The sequence below is a fragment of the Nerophis ophidion genome, linkage group LG09 (assembly GCF_033978795.1).
Source record: "Nerophis ophidion isolate RoL-2023_Sa linkage group LG09, RoL_Noph_v1.0, whole genome shotgun sequence".
Taxonomy (NCBI): Eukaryota; Metazoa; Chordata; class Actinopteri; order Syngnathiformes; family Syngnathidae; genus Nerophis; species Nerophis ophidion.
In genome coordinates this window covers 10,863,572-10,887,766 of record NC_084619.1, presented here as the reverse complement: position 1 = coordinate 10,887,766, position 24,195 = coordinate 10,863,572, and the positions used below count along the sequence as shown (strand labels likewise).

Below are 24,195 nucleotides of genomic sequence, written 5' to 3'. Positions count from 1 at the left end.
AATAATAATAAATTTCCTGTGGGAACTCTCCTGAAGGAATCAATAAAGTACTATCAATCTATCTATCTTGTATCCGCAAACTTATTCTTTTGGTCATGACCCACACTTCATGACCATAGGTGAGAGTAGGAATGTAGACTCTCGGTAGACCGAGAGCTTTGCCTTCTGGCTCAGCTCTCGTTTTGTCACAACAGTGCAGCAGAAAGATTCTCTGGCTGATTTCCTTCTCCATCTTTCCCTCACTCATGAACAAGACTCCGAGATACTTAGAATCCTCCACCTGGGACAGAGTCTTGTTCTCTACCTGGACTGTACAAACCATCGGTTTCCTGCTGAGAACCGTAGTCTCAAATTTGGAGACGCTGATCCTCATTCCAGCCACTGAACAATCGGCTGCGAACCGATCCGGTGAGAGCTGAAGGTCACGAACCGAAGGTACCATCAGGACCACATCATCTGCAAACAGCAGTGACAGAACCTTTAGTCACCACTCTGCCTAAAAATCCTGTCCAAGAAAATCACAGGCATCAAAATCCAAATCAGCTAATATTTGCAAAATATAACAAAGATTTCCAGTTTGAACGTTTAGTCTCTTGTCTTTGCAATCTATTCAGTTGAATATAGGTTGAAAAGGATTTGCAAATCATTGTACTCTGTTTTTATTTTATTTACGATTTACACAACGTGCCCACAGAAGGGTTAGTGCGTCTGCCTCACAATATGAAGGTCCTGCAGTCCTGGGTTCAAATCCAGGCTCGGGATCTTTCTGTGTGGAGTTTGCATGTTCTCCCCGTGAATGCGTGGGTTCCCTCCGGGTACTCCGGCTTCCTCCCACTTCCAAAGACATGCACCTGGGGATAGGTTGATTGGCAACACTAAATTGGCCCTAGTGTGTGAATGTGAGTGTGAATGTTGTCTGTCTATCTGTGTTGGCCCTGCGATGAGGTGGCGACTTGTCAAGGGTGTACCCCGCCTTCCGCCCGATTGTAGCTGAGATAGGCGCCAGCGCCCCCCGCCACCCCACAAGGGAATAAGCGGTAGAAAATGGATGGATGGACAACGTGCCAACTACACTGGTTGTGGGTTTTGTAGAATTGAGGATAGACACACTAAACCAGACGAACATAAAAGATGTCTTAAAAAGTTGTTACACGTACGAGGCAGATGAAGTTCACGGGGTCGCAACTCAGTCAAGCCCCTCTCGTAAAAAATAGATTCATAATGTGGCATGACATTCAAACAAGTCAGCGATGGAGAGGCAGAGGGTCTTAAAGATGGAAGAAAAGAAAACTCTGAAGGCACGGGTCATTTTCCAGGCTGCTGATGAAGGCCATATGGACTTAAACTAAATGTACGAGATAACAGATGAAGAACCGTCGTGCTGATGAATTACCACAAATACTTTACATGCGCATAAACAAGCAACGTATATTTTGGAAACATTTCCCTGAGAAGCAAACCCACCGAGCATTGTGGACGTACAACTGTTAGGGTTGAGTCTTTAAATCTTGTTCTGTGTTATTCTACTGTCAGGGTGGAGAGAACAGCGCAACACGGTTAGCACACACACACACACACACACACACACACACACACCACACACACTTACCCCCTGTGGGAGTTTCACTCTACCCTGCTCTGCCATAATAAATCTGCAATCCCCCTAACACGAGCGGGAGACGTACAGTAGGCAGGATTCATTACACTCGCTCTTGTTCACACACTAAATGAAGATGGACACTTTTGCAAGTCAGTAAGCGCTGCCAGCTTTGTGTGGCCCACCGTGGAACGTTTCCTCCGTATCACGCTGTGCTGGTGAAAGATGCTCCAATTACACCATCTTTTTTTTGTGAATTTTAGTTGTTTTAAACTCAAACACTGATGGAAGCTTTGATATTATTGCAGTGTTATTCGCTTGCCTATAAAATGTACCTTCATGCCAGGGTTCTGTTTGAGTTTCTTCCCAGGACAGAGTTTTTCCTTGTCTCTGTTGCCAAATGTTTGCTTATGTGGAGTTCAATTGGAAATGCAAAACAATCTTATATTGCATGAAACAAGTGATTACAAATATAAAGGGATTTGGGTCTGTGTACCTTTCGTTCATTCTATTTCCAATTCTGAAACGCACCGAACTCTATTTAATAATACAACTCTAACATTTGACAACCAAACAATTAAACAAGGCGACACGGTAAAGAATCTGGGTATTATCTTCGACCCAACTCTCTCCTTTGAGGCACACATTAAAAGCGTTACTAAAACGGCCTTCATTCATCTCCGTAATATCGCTAAAATTCGCTCCATTCTGTCCACTAAAGACGCTGAGATCATTATCCATGCGTTTGTTACGTCTCGCCTCGATTACTGTAACGTATTATTTTCGGGTCTCCCCATGTCTAGCATTAAAAGATTACAGTTGGCACAAAATGCGGCTGCTAGACTTTTGACAAGAACAAGAAAGTTTGATCACATTACGCCTGTACTGGCTCACCTGCACTGGCTTCCTGTGCACTTAAGATGTGACTTTAAGGTTTTACTACTTACGTATAAAATACTACACGGTCTAGCTCCATCCTATCTTGCCGATTGTATTGTACCATATGTCCCGGCAATAAATCTGCGTTCAAAGGACTCCGGCTTGTAAGTGATTCCCAAAGCCCAAAAAAAGTCTGCGGGCTATAGAGCGTTTTCCGTTCGGGCTCCAGTACTCTGGAATGCCCTCCCGGTAACAGTTCGAGATGCCACCTCAGTAGAAACATTTAAGTCTCACCTTAAAACTCATTTTTATACTCTAGCCTTTAAATAGACTCCCTTTTTAGACCAGTTGATCTGCCGTTTCTTTTCTTTTTCTTCTATGTCCCACTCTCCCTTGTGGAGGGGGTCCGGTCCGATCCGGTGGCCATGTACTGCTTGCCTGTGTATCGGCTGGAGACATCTCTGCGCTGCTGATCCGCCTCCGCTTGGGATGGTTTCCTGCTGGCTCCGCTGTGAACGGGACTCTCGCTGCTGTGTTGGATCCGCTTTGGACTGGACTCTCGCGACTGTGTTGGATCCATTGTGGATTGAACTTTCACAGTATCATGTTGGACCCGCTCGACATCCATTGCTTTCCTCCTCTCCAAGGTTCTCATAGTCATCATTGTCACCGATGTCCCACTGGGTGTGAGTTTTCCTTGCCCTTATGTGGGCCTACCGAGGATGTCGTGGTGGTTTGTGCAGCCCTTTGAGACACTAGTGATTTAGGGCTATATAAGTAAACATTGATTGATTGATTGATATCAAAAATTACAATTAGGGCTGTTTTTCGATTTTTATTATATATGGCAGATTTATTTAAAAAAAAAAAAAAAAGGGTTGATTTTAATTAAAATATGCCATAAAATTTGATTTTATGCTGTTTTCCTTTTATAGATTTTTATTTTTGCAGATAAACACAAGAATCGAGTATGTTCATCCAAAATGCAAAAATGCGTGGTTATCTGTGTGACGACAAATTGAACAGGAAGCAATATTTTAGCTTTTCCTTGGCATTTAGCATGTTTTTTTTTTTTTAGCAACATCTTTGTTCCGCAGGAGTCCTATCGTGGTTTTAAAAAATTGGCATTAAATGGTTGTTCAACTTTTTTTTCAGAAATTAAAATACAAAAATGGCCAGAAATTTGTTTTTTGATTTGCATTTAAGAATTCGAAATAGAATGAAGGAAAATTACACGAACCGATTTGGCCATTCCGTTTCTTGTTTTCTGAAAATTAACTGTTGTTTCTTCTTTTGTTAATGTATTTTCTGATAGTTTTAGTTTTGTCGCGTTTCTAAATGTGTAAGTTGTAAATTATTTTGTTAATGGGATTTTGAAAAGATTTTAAGTTGTTTTGTCCTTTTTTTTTGTGAAATGTTATTTTTTTTTGTCTTTTAATTGGTTTTCTGATATTTGAAAATGTTTTGTCTTTTGTTAATTTGGTTTGTGTAAGTGTAAAAAGGTTCCTCTTTTGTTCTTTTGTTTCCCAAAATTGTCTTTTTTTTTGTCTTTTGTTATTTAGTTTTCTGCAGGTCTAAGTTGTTTTGTCTTGGTATTTTGTTGTCTGAAATGTAAAATTCCTTTGTCCTTTGTTGATTTGATTTGTTTAATAGTAAGTTGTTTTACATTTGTTTTACAAATCTGTAAATTGTTTTGTCTTTCGTTAATTGGTTTTCTGAAGCTGTAAATTGCTTCGTCTTTTGTTAGTTTGGTTTGTCTAATCGTAAATTGTTTTGTCTTTTGTTATTCCATTTTCTGAAATTGTAATTTGCCTTCTTAAAATGTAAGTTGTTTTAATTGTATCTACTTAATTTAACTTTATTTTACCACAGAAGTCCAGTTTAGATTAAGAAAAAACCAAAAAAAACGCTCTGTTTCCTGGCCAAGAGGCAGCAAAAGATAGAGTTACACAAAAATACATTGAGAAGATCAGTTACAATTTAAAAACCTCATCTCAAAAGTGCTCAGTCTAGATTTAAAAGCGTTCAATGAAATAAGTTCAGCTAATTTCCTTTTTGCAATAAAATTCAGACAAGGCAGCAGCAGATCTGCCAGATCATGACAATTTTTACCATAACAATGTTTAAGGTTAATATAGTCAGCTCCTCTCCCCGACTTTGCCCCAGAAAATCCGAAATGTTGTTATTCAAAGAGTAGGGGTGTCCCCAACCATTTTATTCTAAAGGAATGTGCTTCACTTTAAAAAACCTTGATCTATATTAATTATACTGAGTGTGGTTAGAATACAGGACATCAAGTCAACTAAGTGGATTAGCTAATGACTATAAAACAATTATAAAACATCACCGGCCCTAAATCCTCAGATCAAACGAGGCTGAGAACTTTGACTGCACATAATAGATCATTTAGTTCCAGAAAACGGTCACATTTCAAAAAGACCATAAAGTCGAAGAATTGTGGCAAAAGAAAACAGTGGCAAGATTTTGACTTCACTCCGGAGACATCTGAACATGCTCTCATTCTATTCTCCTGTGTTTACAATTCAAGTCTGGAAAACCTTGCAGAGATGAGAATGTAGAATCTGTATATCATATCTCCTGCAATTACACAAAAAGAATGAAGGCCATTGAGAGGATGAGTGTACATTCCCTGCTTACAGCCACAACATTGTGTATGTGGATCGGTTTTCTTCACAACATTGGTGATTCATCAGACGTTTATTTTGACCCAAACTGACTCCTGTGTGGGTGGCTTTGGAAAAACAATGACCTAAAAAGAAAACATTGGCTTTACTAGACAGCTCAGCACATTGATGGTGTTTCTTTATTTAGTATGGCCAGTGTCTCAATAGTAGGCTTTATGAAGATTCACGTTAGATAATTTTACATTTTCCAAACCAAGTTTGAATGGGTTGACCTTCTTAGAGAGACTTTTTTCTTTTTTTTCTATTTGCAAAAGCAGGAAGGTATTTTAATTAAGCACATTGTTTATTATTGCAGGAGACTGAAAATAAACTGTGAGGCACACAAGTATTTGGCAGTGTTCACGTCCATAGCAACAATCAAGTCCCGTTATCAAACAACATAAAATGTCCTTTTCGTTTCTATTCTTACTATTTTCTTTGCATGTGTTTCTCATGCCAAAGACACACAGATGCTGCTTATTTAGTTTTTTTCAGGACTTACTAATACCGTATATTTATATTAATGTATCCACTGATTGCATTTTTAATTGCATAACTATAAATATAGCAGACAGTGTTTAATCAATACTTTGATGTGGTTTTGGTAATGTTTTGTGGTGGACATGAGGATATACTATACTACCACACTTTATATAAATTGTTAAAAATGCAGCAAATGCCTCAAAATGTGTAACATAAAAATAACATAATAATCTGACAAAAAGGTGTATTCTGAAATTTGGTGCCAGTGTTCAATCTTTTTAATGCCCATTGTTGACGTAATTGTAAAACGGAATTAAAAAATGAAGGAAAGTCTCACAGGAGTGCAGATGATGAGTACAATAATTATTTAGTTAACAAGAAATACTTGTTGCAAGAATTTAAAACACACAAATAGGGTGTCGAGTTGAGGTAAATTGCGTTTGAGTTTATTTGGAACATGCATGCATACAACATGCCATCCATCCATCCATCTTCTTCCGCTTATCTGAGGTCGGGTCACGGGGGCAGCAGCCTAAGCAGGGAAGCCCAGACTTCCCTCTCCCCAGCCACTTCGTCTAGCTCTTCCCGGGGGATCCCGAGGCGTTCCCAGGCCAGCCGGGAGACATAGTCTTCCCAACGTGTCCTGGGTCTTCCCCGTGGCCTCCTACCGGTTGAGCGTACCCTAAACACCTCCCTCGGGAGGCATTCGGGTGGCATCCTGACCAGATGCCCGAACCACCTCATCTGGCTCCTCTCGATGTGGAGAAGCAGCGGCTTTACTTTGAGTTCCTCCCGGATGGCAGAGCTTCTCACCCTATCTCTAAGGCGGAGGAAACTCATTTCGGCCGCTTGTACCCGTGATGTTATCCTTTCGGTCATGACCCAAAGCTCATGACCATAGGTGAGGATGGGAACGTAGATCGACCGGTAAATTGAGAGCTTTGCCTTCCGGCTCAGCTCCTTCTTTACCACAACGGATCGGTACATTACTGAAGACGCCGCACCGATCCGCCTGTCGATCTCACGATCCACTCTTCCCTCACTCGTGAACAAGACTCCTAGGTACTTGAACTCCTCCACTTGGGGCAGGGTCTCCTCCCCAACCTGGAGATGACACTCCACCCTTTTCCGAGAGAGAACCATGGACTCGGACTTGGAGGTGCTGAATCTCATTCCGGTCGCTTCACACTCGGCTGCGAACCGATCCAGTGAGAGCTGAAGATCCCGGACAGATGAAGCCATCAGGACCACATCATCTGCAAAAAGCAGAGACCTAACCCCTCGGCCACCAACATCAAAATTTCCAGTTTCTCTATTCAACATGTTCGAAAAGGAGTAGGAAGAAGCAAAGCTTACGTTAGTATTTACTCTTACCCCTTTTCCTTTACATAGCAGTTGCTAAAACTTTTGTTCACTTCCTGTCCTCAATTAATTCACAATACACTACAATAAAAATAAATAAATAATAATTCGTGAAGTAAGTTGTATTTCATATAGTGAGATGAGTAAGATTATCTAGAAAATGAATGGATGGATGAAATAGATTCAGAATGTTTATCATGGTTCTTCTTTTTTGTACTTTGTAAACACTTTATGTTTGAAGACTTTCTTGAAGTGGATCATATTGTTTAATTTTCTTTACTTAATCCATTCCATAATTTAATTACTCAGTGGCCTTGTGGTTAGAGTGTCCGCCCTGAGATCAGTAGGTCATGAGTTCAAACCCCGGCCGAGTCACACCAAAGACTATAAAAATGGGACCCATTATCTCCCTGTTTGGTACTCAGCATCAAGGGCTGGAATTGTGGGTTGAATCACCAAAAGTGATGCCTGGGCGCGGCCACTGCTGCTGCTGCTCACTGCTCCCCTCACCTCCCAGGGGTGGAACAAGAGGATGGGTCAAATGCAGAGGTACTTTAACTTTTAACTTTAATTCCACATACTGATTTTTACAGAGGAAACTCTCCTGGAGGAATCAATAAAGTATTATCTATCTATCTGATATACTGAAGGTCTTACAGTTTTTTTTCCATTTGCTTACACACAACTTTACTAATTGTGTGTCTTTTTTCAAAAGGATGTACACACTTTTCCAAACACCACATTCAATTTTCTTAATTTGGAGATTATTTGCAAACTGACATACTTTGGTCAAAATATGTGCCCATTCATCAAATCAATCAATCAATCAATGTTTACTTATATAACCCTAAATCACTAGTGTCTCAAAGGGCTGCACAAACCACTACGACATCCTCGGTAGGCCCACATAAGGGCAAGGAAAACTCACACCCAGTGGGACGTCGGTGACAATAATGACTATGAGAACCTTGGAGAGGAGGAAAGCAATGGATGTCGAGCGGGTCTAACATGATACTGGGAAAGTTCAATCCATAATGGATCCAACACAGTCGCGAGAGTCCAGTCCAAAGCGGATCCAACACAGTAGCGAGAGTCCCGTTCACAGCGGAGCCAGCAGGAAACCATCCCAAGCGGAGGCGGATCAGCAGCGCAGAGATGTCCCCAGCCGATACACAGGCAAGCAGTAAATGGCCACCGGATCGGACCGGACCCCCTCCACAAAGGAGAGTGGGACATAGAAGAAAAAGAAAAGATACGGCAGATCAACTGGTCTAAAAAGGGAGTCTATTTAAAGGCTAGAGTATACAAATGAGTTTTAAGGTGAGACATAAATGCTTCTACTGAGGTGGCATCTCGAACTTTTACCGGGAGGGCATTCCAGAGTACTGGAGCCCGAATGGAAAAAGCTCTATAGCCCGCAGACTTTATTTGGGCTCTGGGAATCACTAATAAGCCGGAGTCCTTTGATCGCAGATTTCTTGCCGGGACATATGGTACAATACAATCGGCAAGATAGGATGGAGCTAGACCGTGTAGTATTTTATACGTAAGTAGTAAAACCTTAAAGTCACATCTTAAGTGCACAGGAAGCCAGTGCTGGTGAGCCAGTACAGGCGTAATGTGATCAAACTTTCTTGTTCTTGTCAAAAGTCTAGCAGCCGCATTTTGTACCAACTGTAATCTTCTAATGCTAGACATGGGGAGACCCGAAAATAATACGTTACAGTAATCGAGGCGAGACGTAACAAACGCATGGATAATGATCTCAGCGTCTTTAGTGGACAGAATGGAGCGCATTTTAGCGATATTACGGAGATGAAAGAAATAAAGCAAGCATTTGTAAAAATGCAATTTTATTTTCATCTCACTCACACAGACTTCAAATGATAAGACATATATTGGAGTGAGTTAGTACAAAACACATTTGTAAAAAACCTTATTTTGTTATAAGGAATCACATGTCTGGGGCATTTAGCCCGACCGTTTTAGCATATGTGATGAATGATTAGTGTAACTTGACGAAATATATTGGCCAATCCATAGCAATCGTCATTTTTTTACTTTGAAGTGGGCCTATACGTACGGACCTAAAGAGAAAGTAAAAACATCCTGTAATTTTTTTTTCAAGAACTGCTCAACAATGATGCTGCAAACTGAAAATATTTATTTTTACCACAGTCAGGTAAAGTACTATATCACAGTAGTCAACAATGACATGCAGTACAAATTAAAATCTGAGACAAATAAAAAGGTTTGAATAAAATCTGGAGATAAAGATGTGTGTATCACAACCCTAGTGTGTGTGTAAAGTGTGAAAATGTGTGAATAACAATCGTTACCAGCGTGCAAGTTGTGAAGATGAATGTATCTTAATCCTTATACTGTATGTGTACAAGATAGGAAGGCGCGTGTAAAGCAGTGGTCCCCAACCTTTTTGTATCCGCGGACCGGTCAACGCTTAATAATTTGTCCCGCGGCCCGGGGGGGTAATCCTTATTTTTTATTTTTATTTTATTTGTATTTTTTCTTTGTCATGAAAAAGGGACGTTTTTGTCATGAAAATTTGAGGTTTTTGTGGTTGTAAGTTGTATATTGTGTTTTTTATGTTGATTTAATTAAAAAAAATATATATATCCATCTATCCATTTTCTACCGCTTATTCCCTTTTGAGGTCGCGGGGGGCGCTGGCGCCTATCTCAGCTACAATCGGGCGGAAGGCAGGGTACACCCTGGACAAGTCGCCACCTCATCGCAGTGCCAACACAGATAAACAGACAACATTCACACACTAGGGCCAATTTAGTGTTGCCAATCAACCTATCCCCAGGTGCATGTCTTTGGAGGTGGGAGGAAGCCGGAGTACCCGGAGGGAACCCACGCATTCACGGGGAGAACATGCAAACTCCACACAGAAAGATCCCGAGCCTGGATTTGAACCCAGGACTGCAGGAACTTCGTATTGTGAGGCAGACGCACTAACCCCTCTGCCACCGTGAAGCCCCCAAAAAAATATATATATATATATTTATATATATATATATATATATACATATATATATATTTATATATATATATATATATATATATATATATATATATATATATATATATATATATATATATATATGTATATATATATATATATATATATATATATATATATATATATTTTTTTTTTTTTTTTTTTTTTTTTTTTTAACAAAAATGAATAAAAAATTATTCTGCAGCCCGGTACCAATTGGGGACCACTGGTGTAAAGTTCAAGTTGAAGTACAAATGATTGTCACACACACACACACACACTAGGTGTGGAGAAATTATTGCCTGCATTTGACCCATCACCCTTGATCACCCCTTGGGAGGTGAGGGGAGCAGTGAGCAGCAGCGGTGGACACGCCCGGGGATCGTTTTTAGTGATTTAACCCCCAATTCCAACCCTTGATGCTGAGTGCCAAGCATGGAGGTGATGTGTCAAATTTTTATAGTCTTTGGTATGACTCGGCCGGGGTTCGAACTCACTACCTACCGATCTCAGGGCAGACACTCTAACCACAAGGACACGGAGTAGGAGAATTGTGTGTAATATTTCACAAAAACTGTGAAGCATATTCTAAGTCTACTATTAGGCAAATCTGCACTGTGGTTTTACTAAATGTGTGTAGACTTTTGTTAACTGTGTGAACATTTAAAACAGGGGTCACCAACGCGGTGCCCGCGGGCACCAGGTCGCCCGTAAGGACCAGTTGAGTCGCCCGCTGGCCTGTTCTAAAAATAGCTCAAATAGCAGCACTTACCAGTAAGCTGCATCTATTTTTAAAATTGTATTTATTTACTAGCAAGCTGGTCTCGCTTTGCTCGACATTTTTAATTCTAAGAGAGACAAAACTCAAATAGAATTAGCAAATCCAAGAAAATATTTTAAAAAGTTGGTCTTCACTTGCTTAAATAAATCCATTTAATTTTTTTACTTTGCTTCTTACAACTTTCAGAAAGACAATTTTAGAGAAAAAAATACAACCCTAAAAATGATTTTAGGATTTTTAAACACATATACCTTTTTACCTTTTAAATTCCTTCCTCTTCTTTCCTGACAATTTAAATCAATGTTTAAGTAAATTATTATTTGTTTTTGTAAAGAAAAATAAATAAATTTTAATTTAATTCTTCATTTTAGCTTCTGTTTCCTCGACAAAGAATATTTGTGAAATATTTATTCAAACATATTATGATTAAAATGTGTCAAATCCAGGAAATCTGTAGAATCAAATTTAAATCTTGTTTCAAAGTCTTTTGAATTTCTTTAAAAAAATTTGTTTTGGAAAATCTAGAAGAAATAATGATTTGTCTTTGTTAGAAATATAGCTTGGTCCAATTTGTTATATATTCTAACAAAGTGCAGATTGGATTTTAACCTATTTAAAACATGTCATCAAAAATATATGTTTATTGTGAGAAATCATTAAGATGATCAGTGTTTCCACGAAGATAAATATTATTAATTATTAATAATAACAGAGTTAAAGGTAGATTTCTGACAATTTATTTAAGTGTGTATCAAACTGGTAGCCCTTCGCATTAATCAGTACCCAAGAAGTAGCTCTTGGTTTCAAAAAGGTTGGTGACCCTCCATCCATCCATCCATTTTCTACCGCTTATTCCCTTTTTTGGGGTCGCGGGGGGCTCTGGCGCCTATCTCAGCTACGGTGACCCCTGACTTAAAATTTAGTGTGCAAGCAATTGAAAAAAATACTGTAAATGTTGTACATGCGTACAAATGTTTTAAATTACATTTGTACTGTGTGCCACAAAGTGTGGCAATTTTTTCTTCAACCCGAGGATAAAAGCTCCAACTTTTTTTATCTTTACTTTTTCTCAGGCAGGAACAACAAACCAAACAAAACAACAAGGAAGTCCTGCACCTACTCAGTGGCCTAGTGCAGTGGTTCTCAACCTTTTTTCAGTGATGTACCCCCCGTGAACCTTTTTTTATTCATGTACCCCCTAATCAGAGCAAAGCCTTTTAGGTTGAAAAAAAGGAGATAAAGAAGTAAGATACAGCACTATGTCATCAGTTTCTGATTCATTAAATTGTATAACAGTGCAAAATATTGCTCATTTGTAGTGGTCTTTCTTAAAACTATTTGGAAAAAAATATATAAAAATAACTAAAAACTTGTTGGAAAAAAAAAGTGATTAAATTATGAATAAAGATTTCTACACATAGAAGTAATCATCAACTTAAAGTGCCCTCTTTGGGGATTGTAATAGAGATCCATGGATTCATCAACTTAATTCTAAACATTTCTTCACAAAGAAAGACATCTTTAACATCAATATTTATGGAACATGTCCACAAAAAATCAAGCTGTCAACACTGAATATTGCATTGTTGCATTTCTTTTCACCGTTTATGAACTTACCTTCATATTTTGTTGAAGTATTATTCAATAAATATATTTATAATGGATTTTTGAATTGTTGCTATTTTTATAATATTTTTAAAAATCTCACGTACCCCTTGGCATACCTTCAAGTACCCCCAGGGGTACGCGTACCCCCATTTGAGAACCACTGGCCTAGTGGTTAGAGTGTGAATTTAAATCCCGGCCGACTATAAAAAATGGGACCCATTACCTCCCTGCTTGGCCCTCAGCACCAAGGGTTGGAATTGGGGGTTAAATCACCATAAATGATTCCGGGGCGCGGCACCCGCTGCTGCTCACTACTCCCCTCACCTCCCAGGGGGTGAACAGGGGTGATGGGCAAAATGCAGAGGATAAATTTCACGACACCTTGTGTGTGTGTGACAATCATTGGTACTTTAACTTTAACTGTTTTGGCTGGAAACTAAAATAGGTAAATGTGGTTAAATGGCGTCATCTGCAGGCCAAAAAGAGAACTGCAGCTATGAACTCGACAGAGGGCGCTATATCGCAAGTCAAACTATTCACAGTTTCCGGTAGCGGTCGGAAGATGCTTGGACAAGCCGATAATGTTGTGTAACTGCACGTTTTGTAAGTATTAGGTCTCACTTTTCTCACGGACAGTCAACATATTTCCCCGTAAGCCGTAAATGCTTTTTAATTTCGTTGTCTGTTATGCGGAGTAATGTCGTTCATCGGTCGTTTTTATCCGAAGTGCTCGCACTGGACAGTGTGTTGTTAGCTTAGCAACCTAGCATAACCCAGTAAACAATGTAAACAATGACCCTCACATATAATGCTGATATAATAGTGACATTAGCGTCTTATATTTGACTATTTGTAATGTAACCTCTTTGTTCTGTTGACCCTTATTCACACAATAAAGAACCCGTAGTCATTGCATTACGTGGGCATTTAAACGTCAGGTAGCTTGCTTGTAATATGTTGCTTGCTTCTAGTGTTTAACATGTTATTCAGCAGGAATAAGTACAACAGTAGCTGCAGACACTCAGAATAACTTATTAAGTTATGCATCCATCCATCCATCCATCTTCTTCCGCTTTTCCGAGGTCGGGTCGCGGGGGCAACAGCCTAAGCAGGGAAACCCAGACTTCCCTTTCCCCAGCCACTTCGTCTAGCTCTTCCCAGGGGATCCCGAGGCGTTCCCAGGCCAGCCGGGAGACATAGTCTTCCCAACGTGTCCTGGGTCTTCCCCGTGGCCTCCTACCGGTTGGACGTGCCCTAAACACCTCCCTAGGGAGGCGTTCGGGTGGCATCCTGACCAGATGCCCGAACCACCTCATCTGGTTCCTCTCGATGTGGAGGAGCAGCGGCTTTACTTTGAGTTCCTCCCGGATGGCAGAGCTTCTCACCCTATCTCTGAGGGAGAGCCCCGCCACACGGCGGAGGAAACTCATTTCGGCCGCTTGTACCCGTGATCTTATCCTTTCGGTCATGACCCAAAGCTCATGACCATAGGTGAGGATGGGAACGTAGATCGACCGGTAAATTGAGAGCTTTGCCTTCCGGCTCAGCTCCTTCTTCACCACAACGGATCGGTACAACGTCCGCATTACTGAAGACGCCGCACCGATCCGCCTGTCGATCTCACGATCCACTCTTCCCTCACTCGTGAACAAGACTCCTAGGTACTTGAACTCCTCCACTTGGGGCAGGGTCTCCTCCCCAACAAAATGTACAAAAATATGCATAATGATCATATTTTATCTTCTGTTACACATCAAAATCTGCTGTTTATTGTAATATTTCTTGTTTTGCCTGCTTTAATTGTCTTATCTGTCCTATGCAACACGTTGGTGACCATTGGTAGTTTTAAAATGTGCTATTAAAGATAGAGTTTGACTTAGTTTAGTTCAGTCTTTATTTCAAGGGACAATGCACAGATACATTAAGATCAAAGACAGATATGTTCTGCACCAGATTATAGCTAAATAGCTAAATTCCATCTGCAGTCCCTGCAGAGATACAAAAATCATGCAATAAAATTATAACATAGGCTCCAGTACCCCCCGCGACCCTGAAAAGGGACAAGTGGTAGAAAATGAATGGATGGATTAAGTCATAAAATGCCCTTTCAATGACACATAATTATACAATACAACCACACCTCATTTACATCATCCATCCATCCTAGGGCTGGGCGATATGGCCTTTTTACAAAATCTCGATATTTTTAGGCCGTATCGCGATAGACGAATATATATTTCAATATTTTGCCTTAGCCTTCAATGAACACTTGATACATATAATCACAGCAGTATGAAGATGCTATGTGTCTACATTAAAACATTGTTGTTCATACTGCATTAATATATACTCATTTTAAACTTTCATGCAGAGAAGGAAATCACAACTAAGTCAATTGACCGAAACTGTATTTATTAAACAGTTATTAGCAGTTGACTTTTCAAATGATGCTACATATTAGCAGTAATGCTACTTTTGGTAACAAAGCTTGTGCCCCACACTTGCCAAATTAAAGTTGTCTATTTGACATCTTCCCGCTTGAAGCCAAACCACCGCCAGACGATGGACCCCCTGCTGTTTTTCTTGGGAGTTATTTTTTTCCTTCATTTGTTACTAGATTCGCAACTTCTTTCTCGTATTAACACTCGCACTGCTTCGCTAGCATCACAGCTAACGTTACCCGTGCTGCTACCTCTCTGCTTCGCGAGGGTGTATACGTATGTGACGTATGACGTGACATTATGTGACGTGTGTAAGAAGGTGCGGTTACTGTCTGTGGGAAGGAGACACAAGAAGGAGTGGGAAGAGCCTGTAGTGTAATGCCCGCAGCTAAATGCAACTGCGTGAGAACGTATACTCGAGTATCACGATATAGTCATTTTCTATATCGCACAGAGACAAACCCGCAATATATCGCGTATATCGATATATCGCCCAGCCCTAATCCATCCATTTTTCTACCGCTTTTCCCTTTCGGGGTTGCGGGGAGTGCTGGAGCCCATCGCAGCTGCATTCGAGCGGAAGTCGCCACCTCATCGCAGGGCCAATCATTTACATCATAACACAGACAATACATGCTCTTGTTCACGTGTCATTTGTAAAAATAAACATGATTTTAACACACACACCTTACAGTTTACAACAAAATATGCTCATGCATGAATATAATACACATTAGGTGGAAATGTCAAACATAGTGCCCACCTCAGTGACCGCGTGAGCAGCTTTGGTTGCTCCAAAGCCACTTTTTAACTTCCATTTTGAATGAAGAGTTTTCTGTTAGACTTTTCAAGTTTGTTGTGAGGTTGTTCTATTCCTTTATCGCTTGATATGAAAAGGCTGATTGTGCAAAATATGTTTTACATCTGGGTGCGCTACACTGCTCACTGGTGGAGGCACGTGTGTTTCTAGTTGTCACAGCAGATGTAAACTGGACAAAGTTATTAAGTGGCACTGGTGCGATGTTATTCAGTGTTATTACTTGACTTGATTGATGTCCCCGTCTGGTTGCAGCCACATCACCATGCCAGTAGATGGTTCAGAGGATCAGGCCCCATTTTCCTTCTCTGGGATGGCCAGTGTTGCTCTCACCAGAAGAGCTTCAGAGGAGAATGGAGGATCAGTGGTTTATTCTGAAGCTACTTCTGCCTGCCCAGCTGTTAACGATGCAGGAGACGACAACAGTGGTGAGAACTACACTCATAAATACTCTTTATCCATTGATTTTTCTACCACTTATTCCCTTTTTGGGGGCGCTGGTGCCTATCTCAGCTACAGTCGGGCGGAAGGCGGGAAGGCGTACCTTAAATAAATCAGCTCTCCTGGCTTTGTCAGGTATCAGGCCATGTCCACACAAACACAGACAGTTTCAAAAACGCATATTTGGGGTTAAAACGATCTCCGTCTACACAAGTGTAATTTAATAGCTGTCTCTGACTACACACAAACGCACAGACCTGCTGTCATGCACATTTTGTCCAATCAGGAGCCTGAAAAAAGCAGCCCCAGATCACTTTTTGGCATTACACATCCGTTATGTTTGTTTTGATATACTAGACGTACACAATGACATGTACATTATCTTTAAAACCCACCTGCACGTACACAGAGATTGACATTATTATTTCTTTTTTTTTCAGTGTTTAAAGCGCACATGCAGGCCTCTGCTGCTGAAACCCAACACTTATAGAATAATAACATGTTTAGCAACATGGTGATGTATTAAATGTGAAGTGAAGTGTACATTATTTCTAAAATCAGCACGCAATTATGAACCAAGGGAACCATTTTGCATGTTTGATTGCCTACATAAAGCACACAGACGTGGCTGTACTGCTGCAAAACTCTCGTGGAATTATAGAGCATTTAATCATGGATGTAGTGATATGTTACATGTGCAATGAAGTGTATATTGTCTTTAACATCAGTACACACTACCAGGAGGACACAACATTATCTTCTTTTTTTGTTGCTTGGTCGCTTTTTACCTGCCGTGCACGGTCGCGCCCAAGAACGGAAGCAACACACATAAGTTGACTTCATGATTTGTTGTTAAAGGACTAAAAACATAAGATAATGTTGCACCTTTCTTATGACGCAGAGCAAAAAGTATTGCCTGTCAAAGTTCTCCCATCAGGTGGAGGTTCCACTGTGATCATATCCAAAACAGTTGACTGTCATTAGCGCCAATGGGAGAGTCGCAAAGCCCCTTTTGATGTGTCTTTTTAATCAATGTAAAGTGTAAATAGCAGCATATATACGTTCAAACATATAGGAATTCCTCTTATAATGTGTTGAAAGGCAGTGTTGATGAGCTTTGTAAATGGCAGCACACAACCGTGACGTCATCACAAGTCTCAGTTCGTGCACTGTACACGCAGACGCTAAGCGGAGAGTTTTGGAACTCTACACTTTAGCCGGCGTTTGTAAAAGTGTGTGTTTTTAAAGACAACAGTATGCGTCTGCATGTGGACGAAGGCCTCAATGTGTTTTCTTGTTGGATTCAGGTGGTAAAAGGTCCGGAGCCTTGCTGCAGATCGACCGCCAGCGAATCCAAGCAGCATCTGCCAGTTCTGGGGCTGATGAGCTGCTGGGTCTTGGTGTGGCTGTCTACGATCAGGAAGTCCTTGAGCAAGGTGTCCTGCAGCAGGTGGACGAGGCCATCAACGAGGCCAATCAGGCTGCGGTCAAAGCTGAGGCGGAGAAGGAATACGAGTCGGTGCTGGATGATGTCAGGTAACAAAAATTTTACTGAAGAAGTATTCTTTTAGCTCATTCGTGTATAGACTCACACCTGCACTTTCACTGAAATAGTAGTTGTGTGATTGGTGTTTGTTTTTATTGCATTGTCATCATTTAGCTATATGAGCAGTCCCTCCAGAATGGCTTTTTCTTGTAATTGTTGCTGCTTAAAATGCCTGATTTCTGGCAACATTTATAAATGGTTGTGGAAAAAGTTACCATGTTTTAAGGCAGTAGTTCTCAACCTTTTTTCAGTGATGTTCCCCCTGTCAACATTTTTTTAATTCAAGTACCCCCTAATCAGAGCAAAGCATTTTTGGTTGAAAAAACAGATTAATAAGTAAAATACAGCACTATATCATCAGTTTCTGATCTATAAAATTGTATAACAGTGCAAAATATTGCTTATTTGTAGTGGTCTTTCTTTAACTATTTGGAAAAAAAGATATAAAAATAACTACAAAAAAAATAAACAAGCGATCCAATTATGAATAAATATTTCTACACATAGAAGTAATCTTCAAATTAAAGTGCCCTCTTTGGGGATTATAATAGAGATCCATCTTGATTCATGAACTTAATTCTAAACATTTCTCCACAAAAAAAGAAATCTTTAACATCAATATTTATTGAACATGTCCACAAAAAATCTAGCTGTCATCACTGAATATTGCATTGTTGCATTTCTTTTCACCGTTTATGAACTTACATTCATATTTTGTTGAAGTATTATTCAAGAAATATATTTAAAATGGATTTTTGAATGGTTGCTATTTTTAGAATATTTTAAAAAAAAACTCACGTACCCCTTGGCATACCTTCAAGTACCCCCAGGGGTACGCGTACCCTTATTTGAGAACCACTGTTTTAAGTCATGTTTTTACATCCGCTTGTGAGTTAATTAATTTTGAATTCGTGTTTTACGTGTTTTTGTAACCCTAAGCCCAAAAGCACAATATTACAACCAATCTACCAAAATATGCTTAATTTGCATGTTAAATTAGACATTCCTGAACATTAAGAACAATTTACCAGTCTCCTGAGGATCTCACAGGCTTTTTTTGAGATACCTGAATTTACAGAAGTTCCTCCCAAACATTGCAAGGTTTTTTTAGGCGTTTGTTGCAAAAAAATTGCGGTGGAAAGTAAAAGTTGCAATACATTGTTGGGATTTTCCTCTGTAAATATGATAGGAAAAACAAATAAACTGAGGAAAGTATGTGGCAAACAATAATGTGCTTTATTCATCACAACAAAGTATTCATCACAACAAAGTGCACGAGAAATACTGCAAGGAAAAGACTACAAATGATATTTCAGCCTTTAAATGACAAAAAAACTACTTGGAAATTAATTTTAACGAAAAATACATAGAAACTTAAAAGATTTTACGATGGAACATTACTTTGTATACCATTGACTACTCTTAAAGTGTATACATGCTTCATGTCTAGTAATCTTAATTGAAAATATGTATTGTGATACAAATGGTTGAAGGGTGTACTCACTTTTGTGAGATGCTGTATATGTACATATGCTTATTAGAGTTATTTCAATGTATTTTTATTCCTTATGTATAAATTTAGGCTCAGGGTATTTTAATCAACAGTGTGCTTTATCTGCTGCCATGTTTTTTTGTTTACAAATGTGAGAAATTTACAAACACCACCAAAAGCTGTCTTACTGTTGTTAATATTATTATGCCTTATTATCTGCGCTGTTGTCCACAAGTTGCAGGCATTTTTGTGCATGTTTTGAAGATTGAAAGTCAATCAAAAACCTTTAAGTTCCAACACATTAGACGTAGTTTACCTGCACTTTCGGAGAAAACTTGGGTTACAGTTTAGAGCAACTTAAAGCAATGATTTTGTTGGTAAATGAATAGATGACGTGTAATAAATTAGTGAATTAATTACTTGTCAATGTAAACAAGGAAGTGAAAACAGGGCAAAGCACAGATATTTATTGGTTAGGCCATTGCGTTGTGTTTGAGTGCTTCTAGAACAGATTCGATTGGTAAAAATGTCATATGATTGGCCAAAATTTGCAAGGAATGGTTGAATATGCGTGAATTGGAGCGAATGCGACATTGTTAAATCTTCCAGGGACTGTATAAGGTAACATTGGAAACACCTTTCAGTGTGACACTGATTCTTTTTCATACTTTCAGATCCGTTACCTCATCCCTCAAACATATTAATAAAATCATTGAGCAGCTATCTCCGTACGCTTCGACAAGTAAAGACATCACGAGGAAGATTGAGTCTGTGAAAAGGCAGAGAGAAAATAAGGTACACTGCTGTAAATATAATGTTATCATTAATTTGATAGAACTGACTGATGAAAAAGTTTTTCTTTGGTTCAGGAGAAACAGCTCAAAAAGGTCCGAGCTAAACAGAAGCGACTTCAGGCTATTTTAGGAGGAGAGGCCACCCAAAGGTTTGAAGATGAGCTTTTGGCAGAGGATGCAGAAGAGACAGGTGAGGAGACTTTGGGGACGTTTTCGTTTTCTGATAGTTTGGTGTAATATAGTTTGGTGTAGACATATTGCCTTACTGTACAATATATGTGTGCTAGATTCAAGACTGCTGTTAAGTGGCAAATATCCTACTTGGAACTTACAAGATCACAATAACAATAAACATGGATGATGACCTCAATGTGTTCGTATTTCTAATAAACTGTTGGACTGTAATCCATCCTGACAACAAAATTAAGATTTGTTGGGAGCCTTGATCAATTTCAGATTACAGTCATCCCTTGTTTATCGCGGTTAATTGGGTTTGGACCAGACAAGATTGCAATAAATGGATTTCCCTGAAGTAGGTTTATTATTAATATAATATTTTAACAGAGTATAAAAAAGCTGTTTACAACCTTTTCAATACATGTTTTAACATTATTAGAGCCCCCTTAACATGAAATAGCACCCATATAACTACTGTTACACTCGTTTCACCCAATATAGTAGCCTTGAGTTTGTACTGTACAGTCCAGTGTCATTACTGTGGCCGTCATCCGCCACTACAACACTGCCTCAAAGTGCAAATACTTGGTCACATCCTGGGTAATTTCTCTTAAGATTAAACTGGGCTTTGAGTGCTAACAGGGCTAAGTTGTCCTGCACAAGGTAGGTCAACTTGACAGTCTATGACCGTTAGCTGTGATGTTAGCATTCCATGTGGGCTATGCGTGTCTACGTTGCCGTTTCACATCAATTGCGACAAAGCTGTGTTATTGACATGAAAGATGAAATGCATCAGAAAGGTTAATCTTCACTTAAGCCGTACAATTGCTGATAGTTTATAGGAGTCTGAGGTAGCTGAAGTTGCACCCACTCCAATTTTACTTACAGTTGTTGTTGTTGGATGTGGAGATGTGTTTATTGATGAGGCAGGGGTTGAAGAGGAAGCCCATCAAAAAGTTGTTCTGCCAAAAATGTACGCGAGATTGTCGCGGTGAAGTTACAGTAGCTACAAGATTAGCCGCTGTTTTGTGTATTTGTTTAAAATGGATCCCAATTAGTTGCTACACAGCAGCCACTAGTCTTCCAGAGTCCATCACACAAGACAATAACATCTAAACAAAAAAACTCAACAATACATAACAAAAGACATTCAAGAACAAAGGATGTGTACCGTAGTTTTCGGAGTATAAGTCACTCCGGAGTATAAGTCGCATCTGCCGAAAACGCATAATAAAGAAGGAAAAATCATATAAGTCGCACTGGAGTATAAGTCCCATTTTTGGGGGAAATTTATTTGATAAAACCCAACACCAAGAATAGACATTTGAAAGGCAATTTAAAATAAATAAAGAATAGTGAACAACAGGCTGATTAAGTGTACGTTATATGAGGCGTAAATAACCAACTGAGAAGGTGCCTGGTATGTTAACGTAAAATATTATGGTAAGAGTCATTCAAATAACTATAACATATAGAACATGCTATACGTTTACCAAACAATATGTCACTCCTAATTGCTAAATCCCATGAAATCTTATACGTTTAGTCTCTTACGTGAATAAGCCAAATAACATTATTTGATATTTTACGTTAATGTGTTAATAATTTCACACATATTCCTGAGTATCAGTCGCACCCCTGGCCAAACTATGAAAAAAACTGTGACTTATAGTCCGAAAAATACGTTATTCAATAAAATAAAATAAACAGACTATAGTGTAGTATCTCTTTCAGCTTGTTTGTAAAACCCTTACATTATTGTTTGCAGTGTAAACCTCAACCCCAAATCAAAACTTGGTTTGGTGAATATTTTCACAACATCTCTAATGTCCCAGTTTCCTAGAATGAAACAATGTGAAAAAGACAAATGTGTCCAGTGCTAATAATTGCTAATACCTGTGTGCGTTCTATTAGAGCCTGGCCCCTCAACGCTGGGCAGCATGCTCATGCCAGCCCAGGAGACGGAATGGGAGGAGCTAATAAGGACAGGTCACATGACCCCTTTTGGTACACGAATCCCACAAAAGGAAGAGGTCAAAAAGGAGCCCTGGAAATTGATGCTGGCTGAGAACTCAGCCTTCGATCAGTATTTGGCCGACCAGGCCAAGCTGGCGACTGAGAGGAAGATAACCCCTCATGTGAAGAAAAAGAAGAGCTGTGGTGCTAAAAGGGAAGGAACCAAAAGCATTGCTTCCTCTCCAAAGGATAAGAAAATGCGTAAGCGCATGCGAAAGCTCCAGATAACCGCTTTGAAAGCTCACCCTAAGGCGAGACCCAAGTCTGAGCCACAAGCACCCAAGTGGAAGAGGAAACTTCAAATCGAGGGTGAGGAGGTCGACAGCGAGGGGTCAGAGTACCTACCGAGTGACCAAGGATATGATCCTGACCAAGAGGAGAGAGATGCCATGGAGGAGGGCTACGGGGATGACGATGACAATGACGAGTATGACTTAAAACCGTACAAGAGGAAGAATGAAGCTAAGGGCAGGAGACTGATCAAGAAACAACATAGCGAGGAAGAATACTCCCCTGAAAGCTCAGAAGAAGAGGAGGACACCGGGAGGAAAGAGAAGAAATTCAAGGATGACGGAGATGTTGAATATTACAGACAGCGAATAAGGTACCCATACTGACAAACACATGATTATACTTTCCATTTGCCATCAATTCAAACCCAGTCCATGAGCAACATCGAGACAGTTTGTTGTACAGAAGTCCGAAAACCCTGAGTATGGTACCGACCTTAAAAGGCCGCCATTATGTGACCACGTCAGCATAGCTAAGAGAGACTTTACCATGGCAAGCATTTTAAATATTACATCACATGTAAATTGTCAGGCTTTTGTAAGATGATGATGATGACCACACAACTGAAAATGGAATTTACTACGTAGAAACACATAGTTGTACACACCAATACAGTACCATATGGCTAAAATGACATTAGAATAAAAGAAGTAACAAAATCGAATGTCAAGTCAGCTGTGGTTTGACTGTCTGTGAAGAGACGCTTCCCTGGCACATGCAGTAATCTCTCTGCCCTTTTGTTGTTGTGTCCATATCTTTCAACTATATTCAAAGTCAATTTACAAACTTAATTGGTTCTATGATGGAGCTCGTAACTCAAAATCTACGTCCTCCATTGAAATGAATTGAAATCAATTTAACCGGTGCTTCCCCCTAAAAGAACAACACAACTTTAATGTGCCTTTTAAAAAGAAAAACAAACTTTTTAGTAAGAAATATTATTGGGAAAACAATAAAATAGAATTTACAACTAACAAATAGTAATTTTAGTATGTAATGTAATAATATTGTACTGCATTTACACTGGAAAGCAGACTTCTACATAATTTAATCTGAGCAGCTTCTCCATATTTAATGGATACATTAGTTATTATTTTAATGTCCTTGGCTGGTGTTTCGACTCATTCTGCTTGTGGATCAGATTAGCAATGCTATGCTCCAACTGCCTGAATCATGTTTTGATTATTTCTTTATTCAGTGAATATAATCGACTTCCTCTTCCCAGAACTCTCCTTTGCCCCTACTTGAAGAACAAAGGTGTGTCAATCGCTAGCTAAAAACCAATGCGAGCGAGTATGACCAAATGTTTTGGGTGTATATATTTTCTACGCCAACTAGCGGTGAGGCTCGAAACTTATATTCTGCTCGCCTCTCACTTTAAAGCAGAGATACACCCCGTATCTCAAAATATTTGAAACGTTTGGGTACTTGTGAATCAGTTTTAAGCTTTACTATTCAGTTTTCTTTTTGGTACACTGGTTAAGAGGTTAAGAAGGTTAAAAAGTGCCATGAAGCCGACTTGCCTTTAGCGGGCATCCGTCTGTCTCCCTTTAAGCCTGTGGTCTTCAAAGTGATCCTCCCTTCAGGGCACAAATGATGGTCTTTTATGCTCACCCCAATCTGTTTACACTCTCATTGTAGGATTAGTTTTACCTTTATACATTATTAAGGCTAGCATACTTTAAAAAATTAATCTTTCTCAAGCGGCTACACCTACCCTGAATCTTCTGGCTTGCCTCAAACTTTAAGACTGCTTCTTCATGC

At 39.5% G+C, this 24,195-nt stretch overlaps 1 protein-coding gene across 1 annotated transcript in view; it reads left to right on the top strand.

Annotated features, from left to right (window-relative positions):
• The first annotated feature begins 12,957 nt into the window (after positions 1–12,957).
• ercc6 (excision repair cross-complementation group 6) overlaps positions 12,958–24,195 on the top strand; it is a 41,452-nt gene continuing 30,214 nt past the window's right edge. Inside the window, exons 1-6 of the mRNA XM_061910263.1 lie at positions 12,958–13,019; positions 15,930–16,102; positions 17,423–17,651; positions 19,828–19,948; positions 20,023–20,137; positions 22,039–22,744. Of these exons, the coding sequence (XP_061766247.1) occupies positions 15,940–16,102; positions 17,423–17,651; positions 19,828–19,948; positions 20,023–20,137; positions 22,039–22,744 (1,334 nt within the window). The 5' untranslated portion in view covers positions 12,958–13,019; positions 15,930–15,939. The remainder of the gene's footprint in view (positions 13,020–15,929; positions 16,103–17,422; positions 17,652–19,827; positions 19,949–20,022; positions 20,138–22,038; positions 22,745–24,195) is intronic.